This window comes from Pseudorca crassidens, chromosome 19 (genome assembly GCF_039906515.1).
Source record: "Pseudorca crassidens isolate mPseCra1 chromosome 19, mPseCra1.hap1, whole genome shotgun sequence".
NCBI classification, from domain to species: Eukaryota; Metazoa; Chordata; class Mammalia; order Artiodactyla; family Delphinidae; genus Pseudorca; species Pseudorca crassidens.
In genome coordinates, this window is record NC_090314.1 from 8477909 (window position 1) to 8495939 (window position 18031).

At 43.6% G+C, this 18031-nt stretch overlaps 1 protein-coding gene across 1 annotated transcript in view; it reads right to left on the reverse strand.

Annotated features, from left to right (window-relative positions):
- The window catches only part of DNAH9 (dynein axonemal heavy chain 9), a 300225-nt gene that overhangs the window by 192134 nt on the left and 90060 nt on the right, over positions 1-18031 (reverse strand). The window contains exons 24-27 of the mRNA XM_067716537.1: positions 16753-16878; positions 14231-14470; positions 13718-13878; positions 393-549 (exon numbers count right to left, since the gene is read on the reverse strand). Of these exons, the coding sequence (XP_067572638.1) occupies positions 393-549; positions 13718-13878; positions 14231-14470; positions 16753-16878 (684 nt within the window). The remainder of the gene's footprint in view (positions 1-392; positions 550-13717; positions 13879-14230; positions 14471-16752; positions 16879-18031) is intronic.

Consider the following 18031-nt stretch of genomic DNA (forward strand, 5'->3'; position numbering starts at 1 on the left):
GAAATTCTGGGGAAATGCCCACTTTTACACAAGAGCACATCTATGACTTTTATGTGAAGATTTTTATATCAGCCACTTATGAGCCTTTCTGTGGTTCTGGGTCAAATAATGAATTTAGGCCTTTGGATATATGTTCAGCTTCTCCATTTTATAGATGACGAAAGGAAGACCCCAGAGGTGAAGTCATCTCTCTGTGGTTGCCAAGCTCATCAGTGGAAGTGGATTCCACGGTGCTAAAGTTTACAGGGAGGTCCACAAGCTCCTGAGGGCAAGGGTCCTCAGGCCTCCAGTGAAGGAGCAGGGACGTCCCTGTCTGGGCCTCTGAGCTGGACCAGGGTGGTGAGGATGAAGCCGTGGCCCAGCTCCTAGTCCCCCCGAGGCTGGGCCTGTACCTTGTAGTCCATCTGCTCGGAGCAGTTAAACACGTAGACCATGATGCCCAGCGCTCGGCCCAGGTCCTTGGTGGTCTCTGTCTTGCCTGTGCCTGCAGGTCCTGCTGGAGCCCCACTCATGGTCAGGTGCAGAGACTGGGTGAGGGTGATGTAGCACCTGCCAAACACAGGAGGGTGGAGGTCACTCTCAGTGCCACAGGTGGCCCCACAAATAGCTCTGGCCCTGCTGGGTCCTAGTGAGATAGAGCTGAGGTTCAAGGCCGTGAGAGACTTGGCACAGCTTCTGTGAAGGAAAGCCCAGAGCCCCCCGCTCTGGTCCCCTCTGCGCTGTGGGTGGAACTTTCTAAAGGATCATCTGATCATGATGCTCCCCCGCTGAAGGGCACCAGGGGCTCTCAGCCCGGCCCTTCCTGACCTTGCCCCCGCTTACTTCTCTAGCTCATTTCTCATTGGTTCCTTCCCCCCAGCCCCAGTATGTTTAAGTCCATTCATGAAGAGCTATTTTCACTTGCCCAGTGCTATGGTCTGAACACTTGTGTCCCCACTAAATTCATATGTTGAAATCCTAACCCCCAAAGACTGTGGTGTTAGGAGGTGGGGCCTTTGGGAGGTGACGAGGTCATGAAGGTGGAGCCCTCATGACTGGGCTCAGTGCCTTATTAAGGTAGAGTGGTCCTTGCCCCTTCTACCATGTGAAAACACCATGAGAAGGCACCAGCTGTGAGCCAGAAAAAGGGCCCTCACAAGAGCACGACTATGCTGGCACCTTGATCTTGGACTTCCCAGCGTCCAAAACTGTTGAGGTCAAGTCCCCCGAAAACTGAGTTCCTCTACCGAGTTAATGATTAACCTCTTTACCCAAAACATTATTCCTTTTCTCGTCCAACACCTGTTCCCCTCAAGATTGAGGGGTATCAAAGGGGGGATTGAAACTGCATACAAGCCCCTGTGCCCCTGTCCTTTAAGATAACAGCCTTTTGCTTTAGTCTCCCAGGCCTCCCCTGAGTCTCCAAAGGCTGGTGATTAGGAAATGCGAAGATGGAGAAACAAAGAATACCTGTTGGACCGGGAAACTGGTACAGTTTAGACTCTAGACGAGTCCCACAGCAGGTCCCGAACACCCAGGCCCCTGAAAGCTACAGATACAGGCCCGACACACCCCCCAAGCTGTTCTCACCGGAAGCAGACCCCACCAGGTGAAAATTGCCAACCGCCAGCACTTAGAGCCCAGACCGGTTGAAACCAGATGATTGGTGATACTCGAAACTTCACATTGAAGCCAACCAATTCGCAAATAGGACAAGCCAACCAGGCTCCCTGCAGCCCCCTCCCTCACTCTCACGCTGCCTTTAAAACCTTTGTCTCCTAACCGGCAACTTGGAGATGGTCTTAGGACACTAGTCCACCATCTTCCCACGTTGCTGGGCTCCTGAATAAAGCAACTTTTCCTTTTCCACCAACACTTGTCTCTCGAATTGGCCTGTCGAACGGCGAGCAGCTGAACTTGGGTTCCGTCCGGCCTTGTCCAGTTACACCGTGAGAAATACATTTCTGTTGTTTATAAGCCACCTAGTGTTTGGTATTTTGTTATAGCTGACTGAACAGACTAAGGTGCCAGACACAGTAGGACTGTGCTTGTCCTTCTCTCCTCCCCCATCCAGCTCCTGACCGTTCCTAGAATCTACCTGGATCAGGTTCCGCTTAGCTGATGGTTCCTAGCCCCCTGGGGCTCATTTTTGCCATGACTTCACCCGCAAGTATTCCCTGAGCCCTCAACAATGGGGTGAGCGAGCAGAGTAGCTCAGCTGAGCTCCCACTCCACTGCGCTCCACTGTGACTCCCAACTATATATGTCATACACCTCTTCCACATATATCCTCATAAGAAGATGACAAAATGTGCCTTTGGATAATAAGCCCATAAAAAGATGCTCAAAATCATTGATCATTAGGGAAATGCAAATTAAACCCACAGTGAGATACCATGACACACCCACTAGGAGAGCTACAATCAAAAAGACAGACAATAACAAGTGCTGGTGAGGATGTGAGAAAACTGGAAACCTCATGCATTGCTGGTGGGAATGTTAAATGGTACAGCTACTTAGGAAGACAGCTTGACAGTTTCTTAAAAAGTAAAGTTTACCATATGATTCATCAATTCCCCTTCTAGGAATTACCCAAGGATAATATGAACATATGTTCACACAAAGACTTATGCAGGAATGTTCAAAGCAGCAATATCCATAACGCTAAGAAACTGGAAACAACCCAAATGTCCATCAACTGTGAATGGAATAACAAAATGTGATATATCCATGCAATGGAATACTATTTAGCAGTATAATGGAATGAAGTACTGATACACGTTACAACATGGATGAACCTGAAAAACATTATGCTAAGTGAAGGAAGTCAGATACAAAAGATCTCATATTATTTCATTTATGAAATGTCTGGAAAACACAGAGATAGACAGAAGATCAGTGGCTGCCTAGGAAGGGAGGTGAGGCTGAGTTCGGACTGAAAACAGGGTGACGGCAATGTTCTAAAACTAGATTGTGGTAATGGCTGCACAAGTCTAAGAATTTACTAAAAATCATCGATTTGTACATTTGTAATGGGTGAACTTTAAGACATGTAAATTACATCTCAATAAAGCTTTTAAAACCGTGCCATTGACCTTTTTAATACTTAGAGAATCAGTACAGAGGCTTTCAACTTGCAGGCTAGATGGGGAGGGGACATCTGAGGGGTCCTCTGAAATGCACCCTCTTTGGTTCTGAATCTGATGCTAGAGTTGACCAGAAACTCTGAGTTAACACCTTTCTTGCCAGATGGTGACTGCATCCTCACTGCAACCAAAATTGTTTTGAAAAGACTTGGAGTTCCTGAACTCTCCTTTAATTAAGTGTGAAATTCCCATAGCTACCTCAGCCTTTGAAGATGAAACCCAGGAAGGTAGTTTCTCCAGGTGGAGAGGAGAGTATGCAGAATTATGATTCTACTTGGAGTTTTCCTGTGCAATGGGGGGCTGGCTGCATTTAACTCCTGGTGAGCTGGGCTCACGCAGCTGCCTCACTTTTCCCTGTGGATTAAGCTCACGTCAGAGTTGTTGATCTGTTAGGTGGGCCACGAAGTGAGGTGAGTCAGGGGTAAGGTGAAAAGCTAGGTCCCATCTCACCTTGCTCGGTCACTGTTACCATTTGGCAATGCTTCTCTCCAACACTGGTAGCTAGATCTTCAGAGTTCCATGTGCAGCCTTAACTGTACCTGCTCTCCTAGGCTGAGTTCTGGCTCCAGACTGGCCCCAAGGCCTTCTACCTCTGCCAGCCTCAGGTTCCTTCCAGAACCTGGAGGGCCTGCTGCAGCCCTGTAACCCCCCAGGAGGAAAGGCAGCTGCCTGGATGGGTGGAATCCTGGCCCCCAGGCAACTCTCCTCCCCACTCTCTCTCCCACCCCCTTTCTGTCCCATGGCTGCCTTCTCTGCCAGCCAGAGGGCAATTCAGACCTCTTCTCTCTGCAGCAGCAGGGCTCTCAAGGAATCTGAGAGTCTAGAAGCACAAGGTTCCACAAAAATAGAATTCTTATAGAAAACTCAAGAATCTCCCAAAAGAAACCCTTAGAACTGGGTGTCAATCTCTTTTTGAGTATCTACTGAGCTTCTGATTATCGCCAGAAGAAGCACGTGGGGGGAAATGTCAAAATACACATACATTTGCCCATAATAATAGAACTCTAGAGCTGGAAGGCATTTCTGAGATCAACTAATCTAATCCCCTTAAATTACAGATGGACTGACTGATGTTCAGGGAGGGGAAGTGGGCTGGCTGTCTAAGGAGTTCTAATAACCAAGGCAGGGACAGTGGGGCTTTAGCATGGGCCATGAGGAAAACACAAAGAAAAGAAAGAAAGAGTATTCCCTTCTTCTGCGTGGGGGGCCACTGAGCCAGCAGGATGTCCTAGTTCTTTGGGACACACGCTCCTCCTCTAAGATTCTGTCTGTGGTCTTTAGTTAGATGGTTAGATCCATCTCTTTAAACATCTAAGCCGGCTCCTTCAATCTGCTCCTGTTTCCTAGTGAGGGGGGCAGATCATGCTATTGTGGTTTAAGGCAAGGACTCAGGAGTCAGACACACTGAGTTCAAATCTTGCCTCTACTGCAAAGTGTTTATGAAACTCGGCCAGGTTATTAAACTTTGGTGACTTAAAAACATGTGTCACTGGGGTCCATCACACAGTATTTTCTTTGTACAAAGGAATTTAGATAAATCTGCTGCCTCAGAAACAACTGCATTGTGAAAATGGGAAGGAATCCTTTAAGAAGAGCTGTTGCCTTAACCAACTGACCACAACATGAATATGGATCAATGTAGTCTGACTGCATATTGGGAAGACAGGCCTTTAGTGCTGGAAGAGGCCTCAGAGGCTTGGCTCTTTAACCATGCCAGGCTTCTCCCATTAAATCCTTCAAATACAATCACAGAGCCTTTTCTTCCAGTGAGCCATGTTTATTATTTTAGAAGCCAGCTCCTTCCACCGTGGGTCAGTTCTAATTGTTTGAAAGGCCTTCCTAATATCGAGCTGAAGCGGGTTTTGTTTTCTTCGGGCAAATGATGTCTACAGGCTTTGTTCTTATCTGACCCACCAGGCTCTTGTGAGGACAAGATGAGACAAGAGATATGAAAGTGCCTTAGAAAACAGAAAGCTGATCCACTTTCAAGGTATTATTTCTTAAGGTAATAAATATATGAAATGTAGCTTTCCTTTTTTTAGACAAACAACTGGCAGATAATGAAAATATCAAAGGTGTTGTACCTTGATTTCAGGTATGTATAGACTGGCTATCCCAGACGTGTGGTCTGGCTAATCTTAGAGTTGGTGAAATCACTTGATTTGTATTCATTTCCTATTGCTACCACACAATAAGGGCTTAAAACAATACCCATTTATTATCTCACTTCTGTATGTCAGAAGTCCAGGTGGCTCCTCTACTGAGGGTCTCACAGGGCCAAAATCAAGGTCCAGTTTGGCTGGACCCTTATCTGGACACTCTGGGGAAGAACCTGCTTCCAAGCTCATTTGAATTCTTGGCCGAATTAAATTCTACCAGTTGTAGTACTGAGGTCCTAGGTGCATGCTGAGGTTGGGGCATCTCTCAGCTCCTAGAGGCCACTGTACCATCCTTGCACAGGGCTCCCTCCATCCTCAAAATCAGCAATGGCATGAAAAATTCTTCTCATGCTTCAAGCCTCTCTGACCTTCCCTCTGCCCTCAGCCAGGAGAAGGCTCTACTTTTAAGGTCTCATATAATTATACTGGTTCACCTGAATAATTTCCTTTTTGCGGTAAAGCAAAATATAATCATGAGAATAATATCATCCTATTTATAGTTTTCACCCACGTTCAAAGAAGAGGAGATGATACAAGGGAAAACGTCGCTGGGGATCATTCCTCGAATTCCACCTACCACGTGGTTCAATAATCATAACTGAGGAATGAACGTGGATGCAACAATATCTACCTGGAGGGAGGCCTCTAGTGGCATTACCAGGACACAGACTCCTGATGTTCAATATATTCATAGATAACTTGGATTAAGAAATAATTGATTAGATAGAAGGTAGACCAAAATTCTAAATAATTTTAGCAATTGAAAATGATGTGGTAGACCCAACAAAGTGAAATTTAAGAAGAACAAATGCAAATTAATCTTCCAAGCACTCGCATGTACATGGAATGGGGGCAATGTGGTTAGATGGCAAGTCACAGGAAAAAGACCCAGGGATTGTGATAGGTTCCCAGCTCAACATAAGAAACAGCACTAATAGAAGAATGTCCTTAGCAACAACCGAAAACAAATCTGTCCATCTTATAATATTTTAATATTTAAAATTTGAAAATTGTTCTCAGCATAAATACCTCCAATTCTAAGATCCATTCCTTACGCCACGTGGTTATGAGGTCCTTCATCACCTAGTGCTCATCTTTGTTTGCCTACACTAGTTGGTAAATGTCTTTCTCAAAACGTGACAGGAAGAACTGAGAGCAATGAGTGACATATGATCTACCAAAAATAACACACACTTAGTAACTAAACTTGAATAGTTTAATTATGCTTCATATTATGTGTATGGTTCAAATATAACTAGAAATTCTAGAAGTGACTTAAAAGGAGAATCAAGAGCATAATTCTTAGAATTTTTAATATGGGGCAGTAGATGGGAAAAATAGGAGATAAATTTACAAAAAAACAATTTTCTCCTATAGGTAAATGAAAAGAAAGTTAAAGATATAATGAAATTAAGCAAAGATTTCTCAGTTACAACACCAAAAGCACAGTCCATAAAAGAAAAATCTGACAACCTGGACCTCATCAACATTAAAAACTTTTGCATTTCAAAAGATGCCGTGAAGAAAATGAAAAGATAAACAACAGGCTGGGATAAAATATTTGCAAACATATATGCAATATGTCCAGAATATACAAAGAAGTCTTAGAACTCAAAAAAGAGTACAAACAGATCAATCAAAAAATAGATAAATGATATGAACAGAAATGATGCCAAAGAAGATATATAAATGGCCAACAAGCACATGAAAATATGCTCAATAACATTATTACAGAAATGCAAATTAAAACTCAAATGAGATGCTACTTCACATCCACTAGAATGGCTACAATAAATAAGACAGATAATAATAAGTGTCAAGGATGTGGAGAAATGAGAAGCCTCATACATTGCTGGTGGGGATATAAGACGATCCAGCCACTTTGGAAAATAATTTGGCAGTTTATCAAAAAGTTAAACATAAAACTGCTGTACTACCCAGCAATTTCTCCCCTAGGTATACACCCAAGAGAAATGAAAACATACATCCACACAAAGACTTGCAAGCAAATGTTCACAGCAGCATTGTTTATAATAGCCCCAAACTGAAAATTACCTAAGATGACTATATAGACAAAATGTGTCATATCTGTAAAATGGAATATTATTCAGAAATAATAAATAACAAACTACTGACACATGTTCTATCATGGATGAACCCCAAAACATTATGCAAAATGAAACAAGTCAGACACAAGAGACCACATGTTGTATTGTTCCATTTATAAGAAATGTCCGGAATAGGCAAGTTTATACAGACAGAAAGTAGATTAGTGGTTGACCAGGGCTGGGGGTGGGAGTGAGGATCAACTACAAATGGGCATGAGGGATCTTACTGAGGGGCATAAACATGTTGCAAAATTGATTTATGGTGATGGTTACACTACTTGATAAAGTTACTAACACTTGGAATGGGTGAAATTTTTGACATAAAATAAAGCTCAATAAAGTTGTTTTAAAATATATATACATAGGGACTTCCCTGGCAGTCCAGTGGTTAAGACTCCGTGCTTCCACTGCAGGGGGCACAGGTTCAATCACTGGTCAGGGAACTAAGATCCTGCATGCTGTGTGGCACGGTCAAAAAAAAAAACCCACAAAAAACAAAACAAAACAAATATATATATATATATATATATAAAGTGAAGAAACAATCTTATATAGGACCAAAAAAATTAAAAACTACATAGAGATAACAATAAGAAACACTCAAAACCTATATGAAGATACTTATAAACTTTTCTGAGAAACATAATTGAAGGTATGAACAAAGAAAAACAAATCACATATTATAAAGATGGCCTGGCCATTCTTTCAAAATTAATTTGAAGGTTTTAAGGCTCACCAATCAAAACCCTAATAATTTATATTTTAGAACTTGACAAAATGATGAAAGCTCATTTGAAAGAACAGAAGAACTTCAAAAAAAAGGAAAGGAAAATGAAAATGAATGATACAGACCTTTACTATAAAAATATTACCACTCACAATAAAGTTACAATCCTTAAAGAGTATTGCATATAGATGGCTTACTATACTGATGAAACAGAATAAGAATAGATACTTTGAAGCAGTTTGATAGACTCAAAATTGAATATGGTTGAGCAAACATCACAAACCAGTGAGGGAAAGGACCCATAACTCATGTGCTGGGCCTACTGACTACTTAGAAACAGCAACAACAAAACATTTAATTATATGCTCCCTAACATAGTTTCTATGGGTTTTCCTTTCCCAGGACTCCACACTTTGGAAAGCCATCTCTCCTCTACATGGAGTATTCCCATGGGGCTGTCAATCAAAGTATTTCCCACCTTGCCAGAAGCCGCCTGCCAATGCAGGGGACACGGGTTTGAGTCCTGGTCTGGGAAGATCCAACATGCCATGGAGCAACTAAGCCCCTGTACCACAACTACTGAGCCTGCTCTCTAGAGCCCATGAGCCGCAACTACTGAGCCCGTGAGACACAACTACTGAAGCCCACGTACCTAGAGCCCGTGCTCCGCAACAAGAGAAGCCACTGCAATGAGAAGCCCACGCACCACAAGGAAGAGTAGCCCCCACTCGCCACAACTAGAGAAAGCCCTCACAAGCAACAAAGACCCAACGCAGCCAAAAATAAATAAGTAAAATTAATTTATTAAAAAAAGCTGTCCCACAAGGGGTGGGCACAAGGCTCAGCCTGAGCAAAATACTCCATCTCATTGTTTGCAGTAACTGGCTCAGAGACAGGCACATGATCCAAACAGGACCAATCAGGGTCCCTTTAAGGAGTTTGACATATGGTGCTGGGAAAGAGAGGGTCTCTCTTCCTCCTGGATCCGGCGTGGGCCATCTTTCCAGCCAAAGAAAAACAATGCAAGAAAGGAATCAGCTCTCAGAAGAGAGCAAAGCCATGATAAGAGAGAGACAGTAAAGCCCTGATAGCTCCCTGTTCAGGCCCGAAAGCTGGTTACACTGCAGCAAGCTGGACTCCTTCCCCAGAAGTCTGACTTAACAAGTCCTCTTTCTGTTTAAGTTAGTTTGAATTAGTTCAAGTTAAGTTAGGCTTCTATCACTTGTAACCAAAAATGTTTTTTTGTTTTTTTTTTACAAAAATGTTTTGATGAAAACATTCACTTTACTCAGTAGTCAAAAAATTTACCAAAGAATTAAAAAAGGTTAAAGGAAAAAGTAAAATAACATAAACTATAATACAATACAGGTGAATATTAAACTGATCTTAAAATGGGCAGGAACTTGCTAAGTGTAAAAGTAATAAAATGAGCAATGATAATAACAACAAATTCACAGGAGAAGGAAATCTAACAGCCAATAAACACATAAAATGCTCAAGCCTGTGAGTAATTAAGAACATCAAGATCCAAATGAGATACCATTTTGACTTATAAAGTTAATAATATTTTAAACAATAATACTTAATGCTGGTAAGGATATTGTGAGATGACCACCTCATAAACTGCTAGTGACAGTGGGAACAATACTTTTTTTAAGAATAACTTGAAAGTATGTATCATCTAATTATCCTGCTTCTTGGAATCCCTCCTGGGGAAATAATGAGAAATATAGTAAAAATTTATATATAAGTGAGTTCACAGCAGCTTTACTTTTAGCAGTAAGAGCTTAGATACAACTTAAATGGCCCATAATGTGGTTATGTTACATAAACTATGGGATACTTGTAAATAGAAGATAATCCAGCTACAAGAGGGGTTTAGAAGAATATTTAGAGAGTATATACATGATATATTGTTACATGAAAAAGTCTATGATATTTTATGTACAGCATATGGTGGCAATTTCATTTTTTCAAAATCTACATGAGAATGAAACAGACTGAATATTAACAACGGTTATTCCTGGTAACTTTTATTTTCTTTGTTTACAGATTACTAAGTTTTTCAAAAATAGCATCAGATAAAAACTTAAAAAGAATTGCTGGATCATATGGTAGTCCTATTTTTAATTCTCTGAGGAACCTCCATACTGTTTTCCATAGTGGCTGCACCAATTTACATTCCCACTAACAGTGAACTAGGGTTCCCTTTTCTCCACATCCCCACCAACATTTATTATTTGTTGTCTTTTTATGATAGTTATTCCAACAGGTGTGAAGTGATATCTCATTGTGGTTTTGATTTGCATTTCCCTAATGATTAGTGATGTTGAGCATCTTTTCATGTGCCTGCTGGCCATGTGTATGTCTTCTTTGGAAAAATGTCTGTTCAGGCCTCCTGCACATTTTAAAATCAGATTGTTTTTTTGATGGAGTTGTATGAGCTCTCTTATGTATTTTGGATATTAACCCCTTCTCAGACATATCATTTGTAAATATCTTCTCCCACTCAGCAGGTTGTCTTTTTGTTTTGTTGATGGTTTCCTTCACTGTACAAAAGCTTTTAAAAGAATGAGATTTTGCCATTTGCAACAATATGGATGGTCTTGGAGGGTATTATGCTTAGTGAAGTTAAGTCAAACTGAGAAAGACAAATACTGTATGTTTTCACTTATATGTGTAATCCAGAAAATAAAATGAATGAATATAACAAAACAGACTCACAGATACAGAGAACAAACTAGTGGTTACCATTGGGGAGAGGACTGGAGAGAGGGATAAGATAGGGGAAGGGGATTAAGAAGTTTGAACTATTATGCATAAAATAAATAAGATACAAGGATGTAATGTACAGCACAGGAAATACAACCAATATTTTATAATAACTTTAAATGGAGTATAATGTATAAAAACATTGAATCACTATCCTGTATACCCGAAACTAATATAGCACTGTAGGTCAACTATATTTCAATTAAAAAAACTTAAAAAGAAAGTGTAAGACTTTGCTAGTTGCGTCCTACCCAGCAAATCACCCTCAAAGACTCTTGCATCAATTATCTCTCACCCACTTGCAGTAGTGCCTGAGAAATTAAGAGGTACTCAAAATTGATAAGCTGTTGATTAAAACAGTACTTCCAGTACGGGGCTGAAAGGGGTGTTTGTGTGCGAACGTGAGGGAAGGGGGGTAAAGGGGGAGGAGATCATCCACAGGTTAAGAAACAACTTAGGAGAATGGCTTTTGTTCAGCCTGAAAAAGTATCTCCATTTAGTCCTTCAACTTAGCAGTGTGCCAAAGTCCTGTGACAATGGCTGAGCCATTGTACCTACTTATACATTCAGGTCCCATCCAGGCAGTGGGAAATTCCAAAGAAACAGGCACAATCAGTCGGACGTACTGTAATGCGGTTGTGCTTTTAATGAATGTGCAGAGGTTGTACGGATAAATTGTCCATTTGATTAATTCCTCTGGCAGGAGAGAATTAAACGTACTTAAGCTACACGCTAGCAAAAGCCGAATGCTCTTTAAAATGTGATTTTCTGTGTTGAGGCCAATTTCTTTCTGGGCAAAACATTTCTTGAGATAATAATGGAAGTCAATGAGAAAATGGAATTCACCATATAAATATTCACTATGTACTACTTTGTCAGAAAAGTATCTCATGTGCAAAACAAGGTCAAGGTCTGCATAGTATTTGCCATTCTTTGCAGCAAATCTTTCTTGCAAGTTCCTATTTGCATCCTTTCATATGAGAGGTGATAAACGCCTATTTTAGAAATAATTCACTGTCAAAACTTTACCCTTTCCCTCTATGAGGTATCTGGCATTAGAGTACTAGAGACCTCTAAACCCAAAAGAGGTAATTATCTTCTTCAACTCCTGGGCAGGTATGAAGATCCAGGGAAAAGACAGTGCTGTATTTTTTATCACTTGGAATGATAATGTCTGGTGTGCCTGTGGGTAGGAAGGAAATATTTTGAATGGTATGGGAAGCTGGGCACACTACTCCGAATCTCAGAAATCATTTCCCTGCCTTTACACAAGGAGTATTTCGTGAATGCCTATTATTTGCTGGACACGGTGCTGGGTCCTGGGGCAGAGCAGAGAGCAAATCAAAGCCAATGTTTTCGTGGAACATACAGTCACAGTGAGAGACAGACATTAACCAAGTTGCTCAAATATATAATGGCTTCATTATTCTGTTCCGAGCGATATAAATTCCGAAACTATTAGCTCCAAGTCCAAGGCAGGCAGAAAAGCTCACTGCCAAAGAGAACACTCTTCCCAAAGCCCTTCCTGTTTAGGACTGGTGTGCTGCTGAGAATCATCATAAAGACAAAGAGCACATGAGAGGGTCCCCTGTGAATGAAGCTTGAGGTGGGAAAACTTTTCCCTGAACCCACAGTGAATGAGCCCCTCCAACTGATCATGACCCAGGAAAGCCCGGGTAAAAGCCCGAGATGCCCAAAGCCCCAGAGGTGCTGCAGCCTTTACTGTTCCAGCTGCAGAGGGACCTGCATCCCTCTGAACCTACGCTGTCTGCCTTTCGTCCTCAGCTGGGACAGCGAGCAGGGTGGTGCCCAGCGAGAGCAGGAGACAGCGTAGCGGCTGCTGCTGCTTCTTTGGGAGCCAAGGCACAGGTGGGGTCCTGTGTGGATCCCTCCTCTGAACGGACCTCCCCTTCCTGATTCTGTCATTCTTACAATAATCAACTACCCTTCATTCATCAATGGATAATAATTCAACATCTAATAGGTACTGGTGATAATAGCAACAAACAAGACAGACAAAGGTCCCTGAGAGCAAGAAAGTTTACATTCCAAAGGGGACTGCTGCCAATAAGCAAGAAGGCAAGTTCATTTCAGAATGTGGGAAATGTAAGGAAGAGGATAAACGGAGGGATGCATAGGGTTATTGCTGTGTGTGTTTGTAAATTTTTTTCTACATATGTCATATTTCCCTCAATAGAAGTGGAGTTTAACTTTTAGTCATCTTTGTATTCCCAGTGACTAGTTCAGGGTCTGGCATGAATTCATTTATAATGAATATGAATGACAGAGAGTATGGTAAAAGAAATTGTGAGCTCCTGAATGGTAGGGACCTTGCTCTCATCTTTGTATTCCCAAAGTGAGAGGTGCTAAATAAATGTGCCAGTTGATTGATAAGAAAATAGTCATAGGAATTATTTACTGAGCACTTATTATGCCCTGAACTCCTTAACAAGCATTCCTGTTTTTTATCCTTACAAAATTCACTTCAAGTGGGAGTTACTACCTCCATTTCATGGATGAATAAACCAAGAATCATGTCAAGGTTTTCATGGTCAAACAACAGCTGGTATGTGTCACAGCTGGAATGAGAATCCAGGTGTGTAGGACTGCCTAGTCATGCCTCAAAAAGTCTGGCTCATCGATTTGCTCCGGGGTTTGCTCTGATACGGGCTCTGCCCTACACCCTTTCAGTTTTATTTTACCTCTGTTGGGTTGCGTCTGGCCCTCCCCCTGCAGCTCTGTGGGCGAGTGACACTGGGTGGTCATTGGATGGTGTGAGCCAAACAGCAGGAGGGTTCTCTGTCAGTGGCTGACTCCAGTGCTCACCTGTCTGTCAAAGGCGTGATCACCAGGCGAGGTGTATTTCCCAGGTACTCATAGGAGTATAGAAACTGAGCATCACAGATGTTGGCAAAGCAGTGTTTGGCCTCGTCATCCCAGCGATGCCGCAGCTGGGACAGCCAGAGGAAAGCCTGGGCATTGTCCACCTAGAGAGGGCAGGCAGAGGAGGTGGGTGAATCACAGGGTGCAATAGGTAGCAGGCGGCCTCGTGGCCACAGGATTCACAGGGGTCTGGATGACCTGGGTGTTGGGTGTTGTGTACCGGTCAGGAGAGCAGTATGCTGCCCACCACAGCACAGGAAGCATGAGCCGCTCAGATGACACTGTTTTGCTGGGGTTTTAAAGGCACGAGCAACCACCGTGATCCTCTCCCAGTTCCCTGGCTGGTGCAGAGTTTGCAGCCCCTGTGTTTTAGCCATATGTGAGCTTCTCCCTAACCTCAAAATTCACGGTGTAGGTGCCCAGAAAGAGCGACGCTCCTGTGAGTCTGGAACTCACCTTCTGAGCAATCATCTTGGCCACCACATCCCGGGCATGGACATCGATGGTGCATATGGTCATGACCTTCTGCCGGTCTCCCGTGGAGAGCTGGCCGATCAGCATGGTGATGAGGGTTTTGAGCTGGGCCACTTGTTTCTTGTAATAGTCCTTCATGGCACTCTCGTAGCCTTCCTCCAGCCTGGCAAATGCCATGCCCACCTCTGTGGTCCACCAGATCTGAGTGCAGGTCAGGGCCACCTGTGGCACCAAGAGTCACTTAGTAAAGCCATTACCAGGATTGTCTCCCAAACCAGCCCAGTCCCCACACAGCATGGGCTGAGAATACCATTGTGTGGGGGACGGACACCCCTTCCCTCCCTCCTCCACCAGCACTGTCTCATTGAGCATATGCCTCTAAGGCCTTGGAGGTGTGAAGTGGGCACAACACAAGTGGGGAAAGTGCTTTCTGCTCTTGAAAAACATGTCATGTGGTTGAGAACAACCGAAGGCTCATGCTGGTCAATGTCAGTGGCTTTTAGAAATTGGTACACTGATCTTTCTGCTTTTGCTCCTCAGGCCACAGAGTCTTTCCCGTGCCTGGGAGGATAACAAAGTGTTGATTGAACATCTCAACGATACTCAGTCTTTGCTCTGTTCTTCCGGAACCTCTCATGGTTGGAGTATTCTAGTTTAGTGAGCCATTGCTGATCATGTGTGGCATAGTTTTTCTTGCCCGTAATACTTTCACTATATTTTTTTGTATCTCTTTAAAACTATAACTTTGAAAGGCCTACTCTTGAAGGTCAGGGCGAATTCCACTGAAATTCAACATGGTCGATATGATTTGTAGTCTTCAGAGATTCAAAATAAATAAATGAAAAAAACCGATTTAAATGCACATTTCTTTGCTGAGAAACTTAATAAGGAAAACGCATGATTTTGATTATCCGTGGTGGAGATGTGGTCCCACTTGGTTCGGGAGACACTGCTCTAGATGATGTCTGTCACAATAGCGGAGGCAACACGTTCTCCTGCCACAAAATGCTGATTCAAGTAAACAAGGAATCCTGGTGGGAATTATTCCCTTTGTGAAGTAGAGAATCCCGCTGTAGTAACAAGTACCATTCCCTAATTTATTGGTTTTTGCCTTTGGATTTAGACATATTGGTTTTTGTTAAAGAAGTTCCTCCTGCTGTGTGATCTTGTTGGGATGGTTTGAACGTGATGTGCCAGTTATACTGTTAAAACAATACCTTTTCCTTCTGCAGCACTGGCTTATTTCTCTTCTCTGTCTACACTCGCTGTCAACATTTTCCCACCTTTTTCTCACTTCTCAACCTCCTGCAGTGTGGTCTCTTCTCTACCACTCCACTGAAATGGCCTCACCAAGTCCATGGACGTACGTTAGCCTCTTCATTTTGCTTGATCTCTTAGATGTGTGTGGTGTAACTGACCTCTTATCCGCTATCAACACTCCCTCTTTTGGTTTCCATGACTACCATTCCTTGGTGTTCCTTCCATCAGAAAAGGCTGTTTCTCATTCTGCTCTACTGGCTTCTCCTTGCCTACACAGCCTTTGAATGATGCTCAAGAGTTTGTTCTGCACCCTCATCTCAGTCTGCATATTTTCCAGGGCAATCTTATCTACTCCTCGGGCTTCAGTTACCACCAAATATCTGTAACCCCAAATAAACCAAACCAACACTAATACTAGCCATTAACAGGGAAGGGAGGAGTGGTGTATTGCAGCCAGAGTCATTAAAAATAGCCTCATTAACTCTCCTCTTTCTCTTGTTACCCTCCTGAGAGCCCAGTGAAGGATTCAGATATCCTGGAACGAGACGAGACTCCCAAGCGTGGTCCGTGAGTGCTGCCTTCCAGTTTCCTCTCCAGACCCACCTGCCACCTCTTGTTCCCTCTTCCCCTAACTCCTGCTTCCACCACACTCAGGCTTCAAACACATTGCACTCTCCCTTGCTTCTGAGCCTTTGCCTGTACGCTTACCCATGCTTCGTTGATCTTTCCCTCCATCTTTCACGTGTTTCAAACCTCAGCTCTAGGCATCATATCCTCAGGAGGGTGATCCCCAGACCCCGCTAACCAGCTACAGGCTCCCAGAGGACCCTGAGCCTCCTTTATTGTCACGCCAGGTCCCACTTGTAGGTGACTGACTTCCACGCCAGTCTGTAAGCCCCAGCAGGGCAGGGTTACATTGTCATGCCTCTGGCTGGTGTCTCCTGCACTCAGCAAACAGCTTGGCACACACAAAGTGGGCTGGCTCAGTGAGCTGAACTGTTTACATTTTCTCCCTACTGTAGCCAATGGAGTAAAAACGGACGACCCTTAATTCTCCAAGGTAGGGGTTGGATTGCGTCACGGCTGACAGTTCCCCTGGTCCCTCCTGCTGACCCCTTCCAGACCAGCCTCTCCTGACCCTGAAGCATGAGTGAGTCTGGCAGCCCCAGGAGGCTGATGGAGGTCATCGAGGAAGAGAGCAAGCAGAGGATGGGGGCCCACAGAGGTCCTGCTTCGGAGAATACCTGAGCTGGGTAGTCAAAGAGCCACTGCTCCCTCGGCTTCTCTTCATAGGCAGTTATGCCTTCTGTCATCTCGTGCCTCACGGTGGCCTTCATGTGAGCAAGCACATGGTTCAGCCATATTTCTACCTGGAAGAAGAACTCGGGGTTAGACGCTGGGTTCCTAAGATGTGCTGAGTGATACACTTCACTCAGCCTGAGGGAGTGAAGAAAATGAGCCCAGGCACGATGGACAATCCCAAACAGCCGCCAGAAGGCACAGGGAGACAGTTCGTTTGTGTAACGCAGGACGGGGCTCAAGTAACAACAGGAGGGATATGCCCACTGGAGCCCACTGGGCGGAGAAGTAGGTTCAGGGGATGTGGGGCTGCCGCCCAGAGTTCTCATGAGGAAATCTTAATCTGGGTTGAGCTGGGTGTAAATAAGTCAGTGGATTCTCGTGACCTTGTCCACGCTGAGTATGAAGCCAAAGGCCAGGATTATATTTTCCAACTAAATGCTTTCTGGGTCTACAAAAAGAACAGCCAAGGTTTGAATCAAACCCCAAGGTCCCTTTCATAAAACTGAGAATGTGTGACTATTTTCAAGTACGAGAATTGCTTTCCAAGATACATGTGGATGAAGGTGGAACTCTGAAAAGATATTTTCTCCAGGTGTTACTCTGGACTGGATTAGAACCCCAGGGACAATGCTTTGTTGGATCATTAAGGATAGTGAACAAAGTAGCGCTTATCCTTAGCGGTGATGGTGAAAGATGGAAGGAAGTTTAAGGAGAGAATGGTCTCATGTTTTGTGTTTCTGGAATTGTACCCGGGAGATTTGGAGGTGGTAGTTTATGGAGAAGGGCGGTGGTGGGCTCTCCACAGGGTAGAGCTGTGAGAGGTGTATTGTACAGAGAAGTGACCGCTCAGGAATATGGTTGATTTCAAAGGGCATGTTCTCCCGGGGAAGGTGTCAGTGTCCTACATTCCCCTGTGGGGTGCTCCAGGGCTTGTCATGTTAAAGTTTCCTGGTGCTGCTAATCATTTTAAAATCCTTCTCTCTTTGACTCAGGTAATTGTTTATGTGCATTTTATTCCTCTCTGCACAGGTCTTTGGTTAAGGAAGATATATGGATATTGACATGTGTCCTTCCCAGAGAGAGGGAAGTGGGCACTGGAAGCTGCTCCAACATTGGTTCAAGTCAAGGGAACTGGCAGTCCCAGGGCACTGACAGCAATTCCGGCCCAAGGTCACTAAGGCTGATGCCTGAATGCAGACACCTGAGAGAGAAAGGCATACG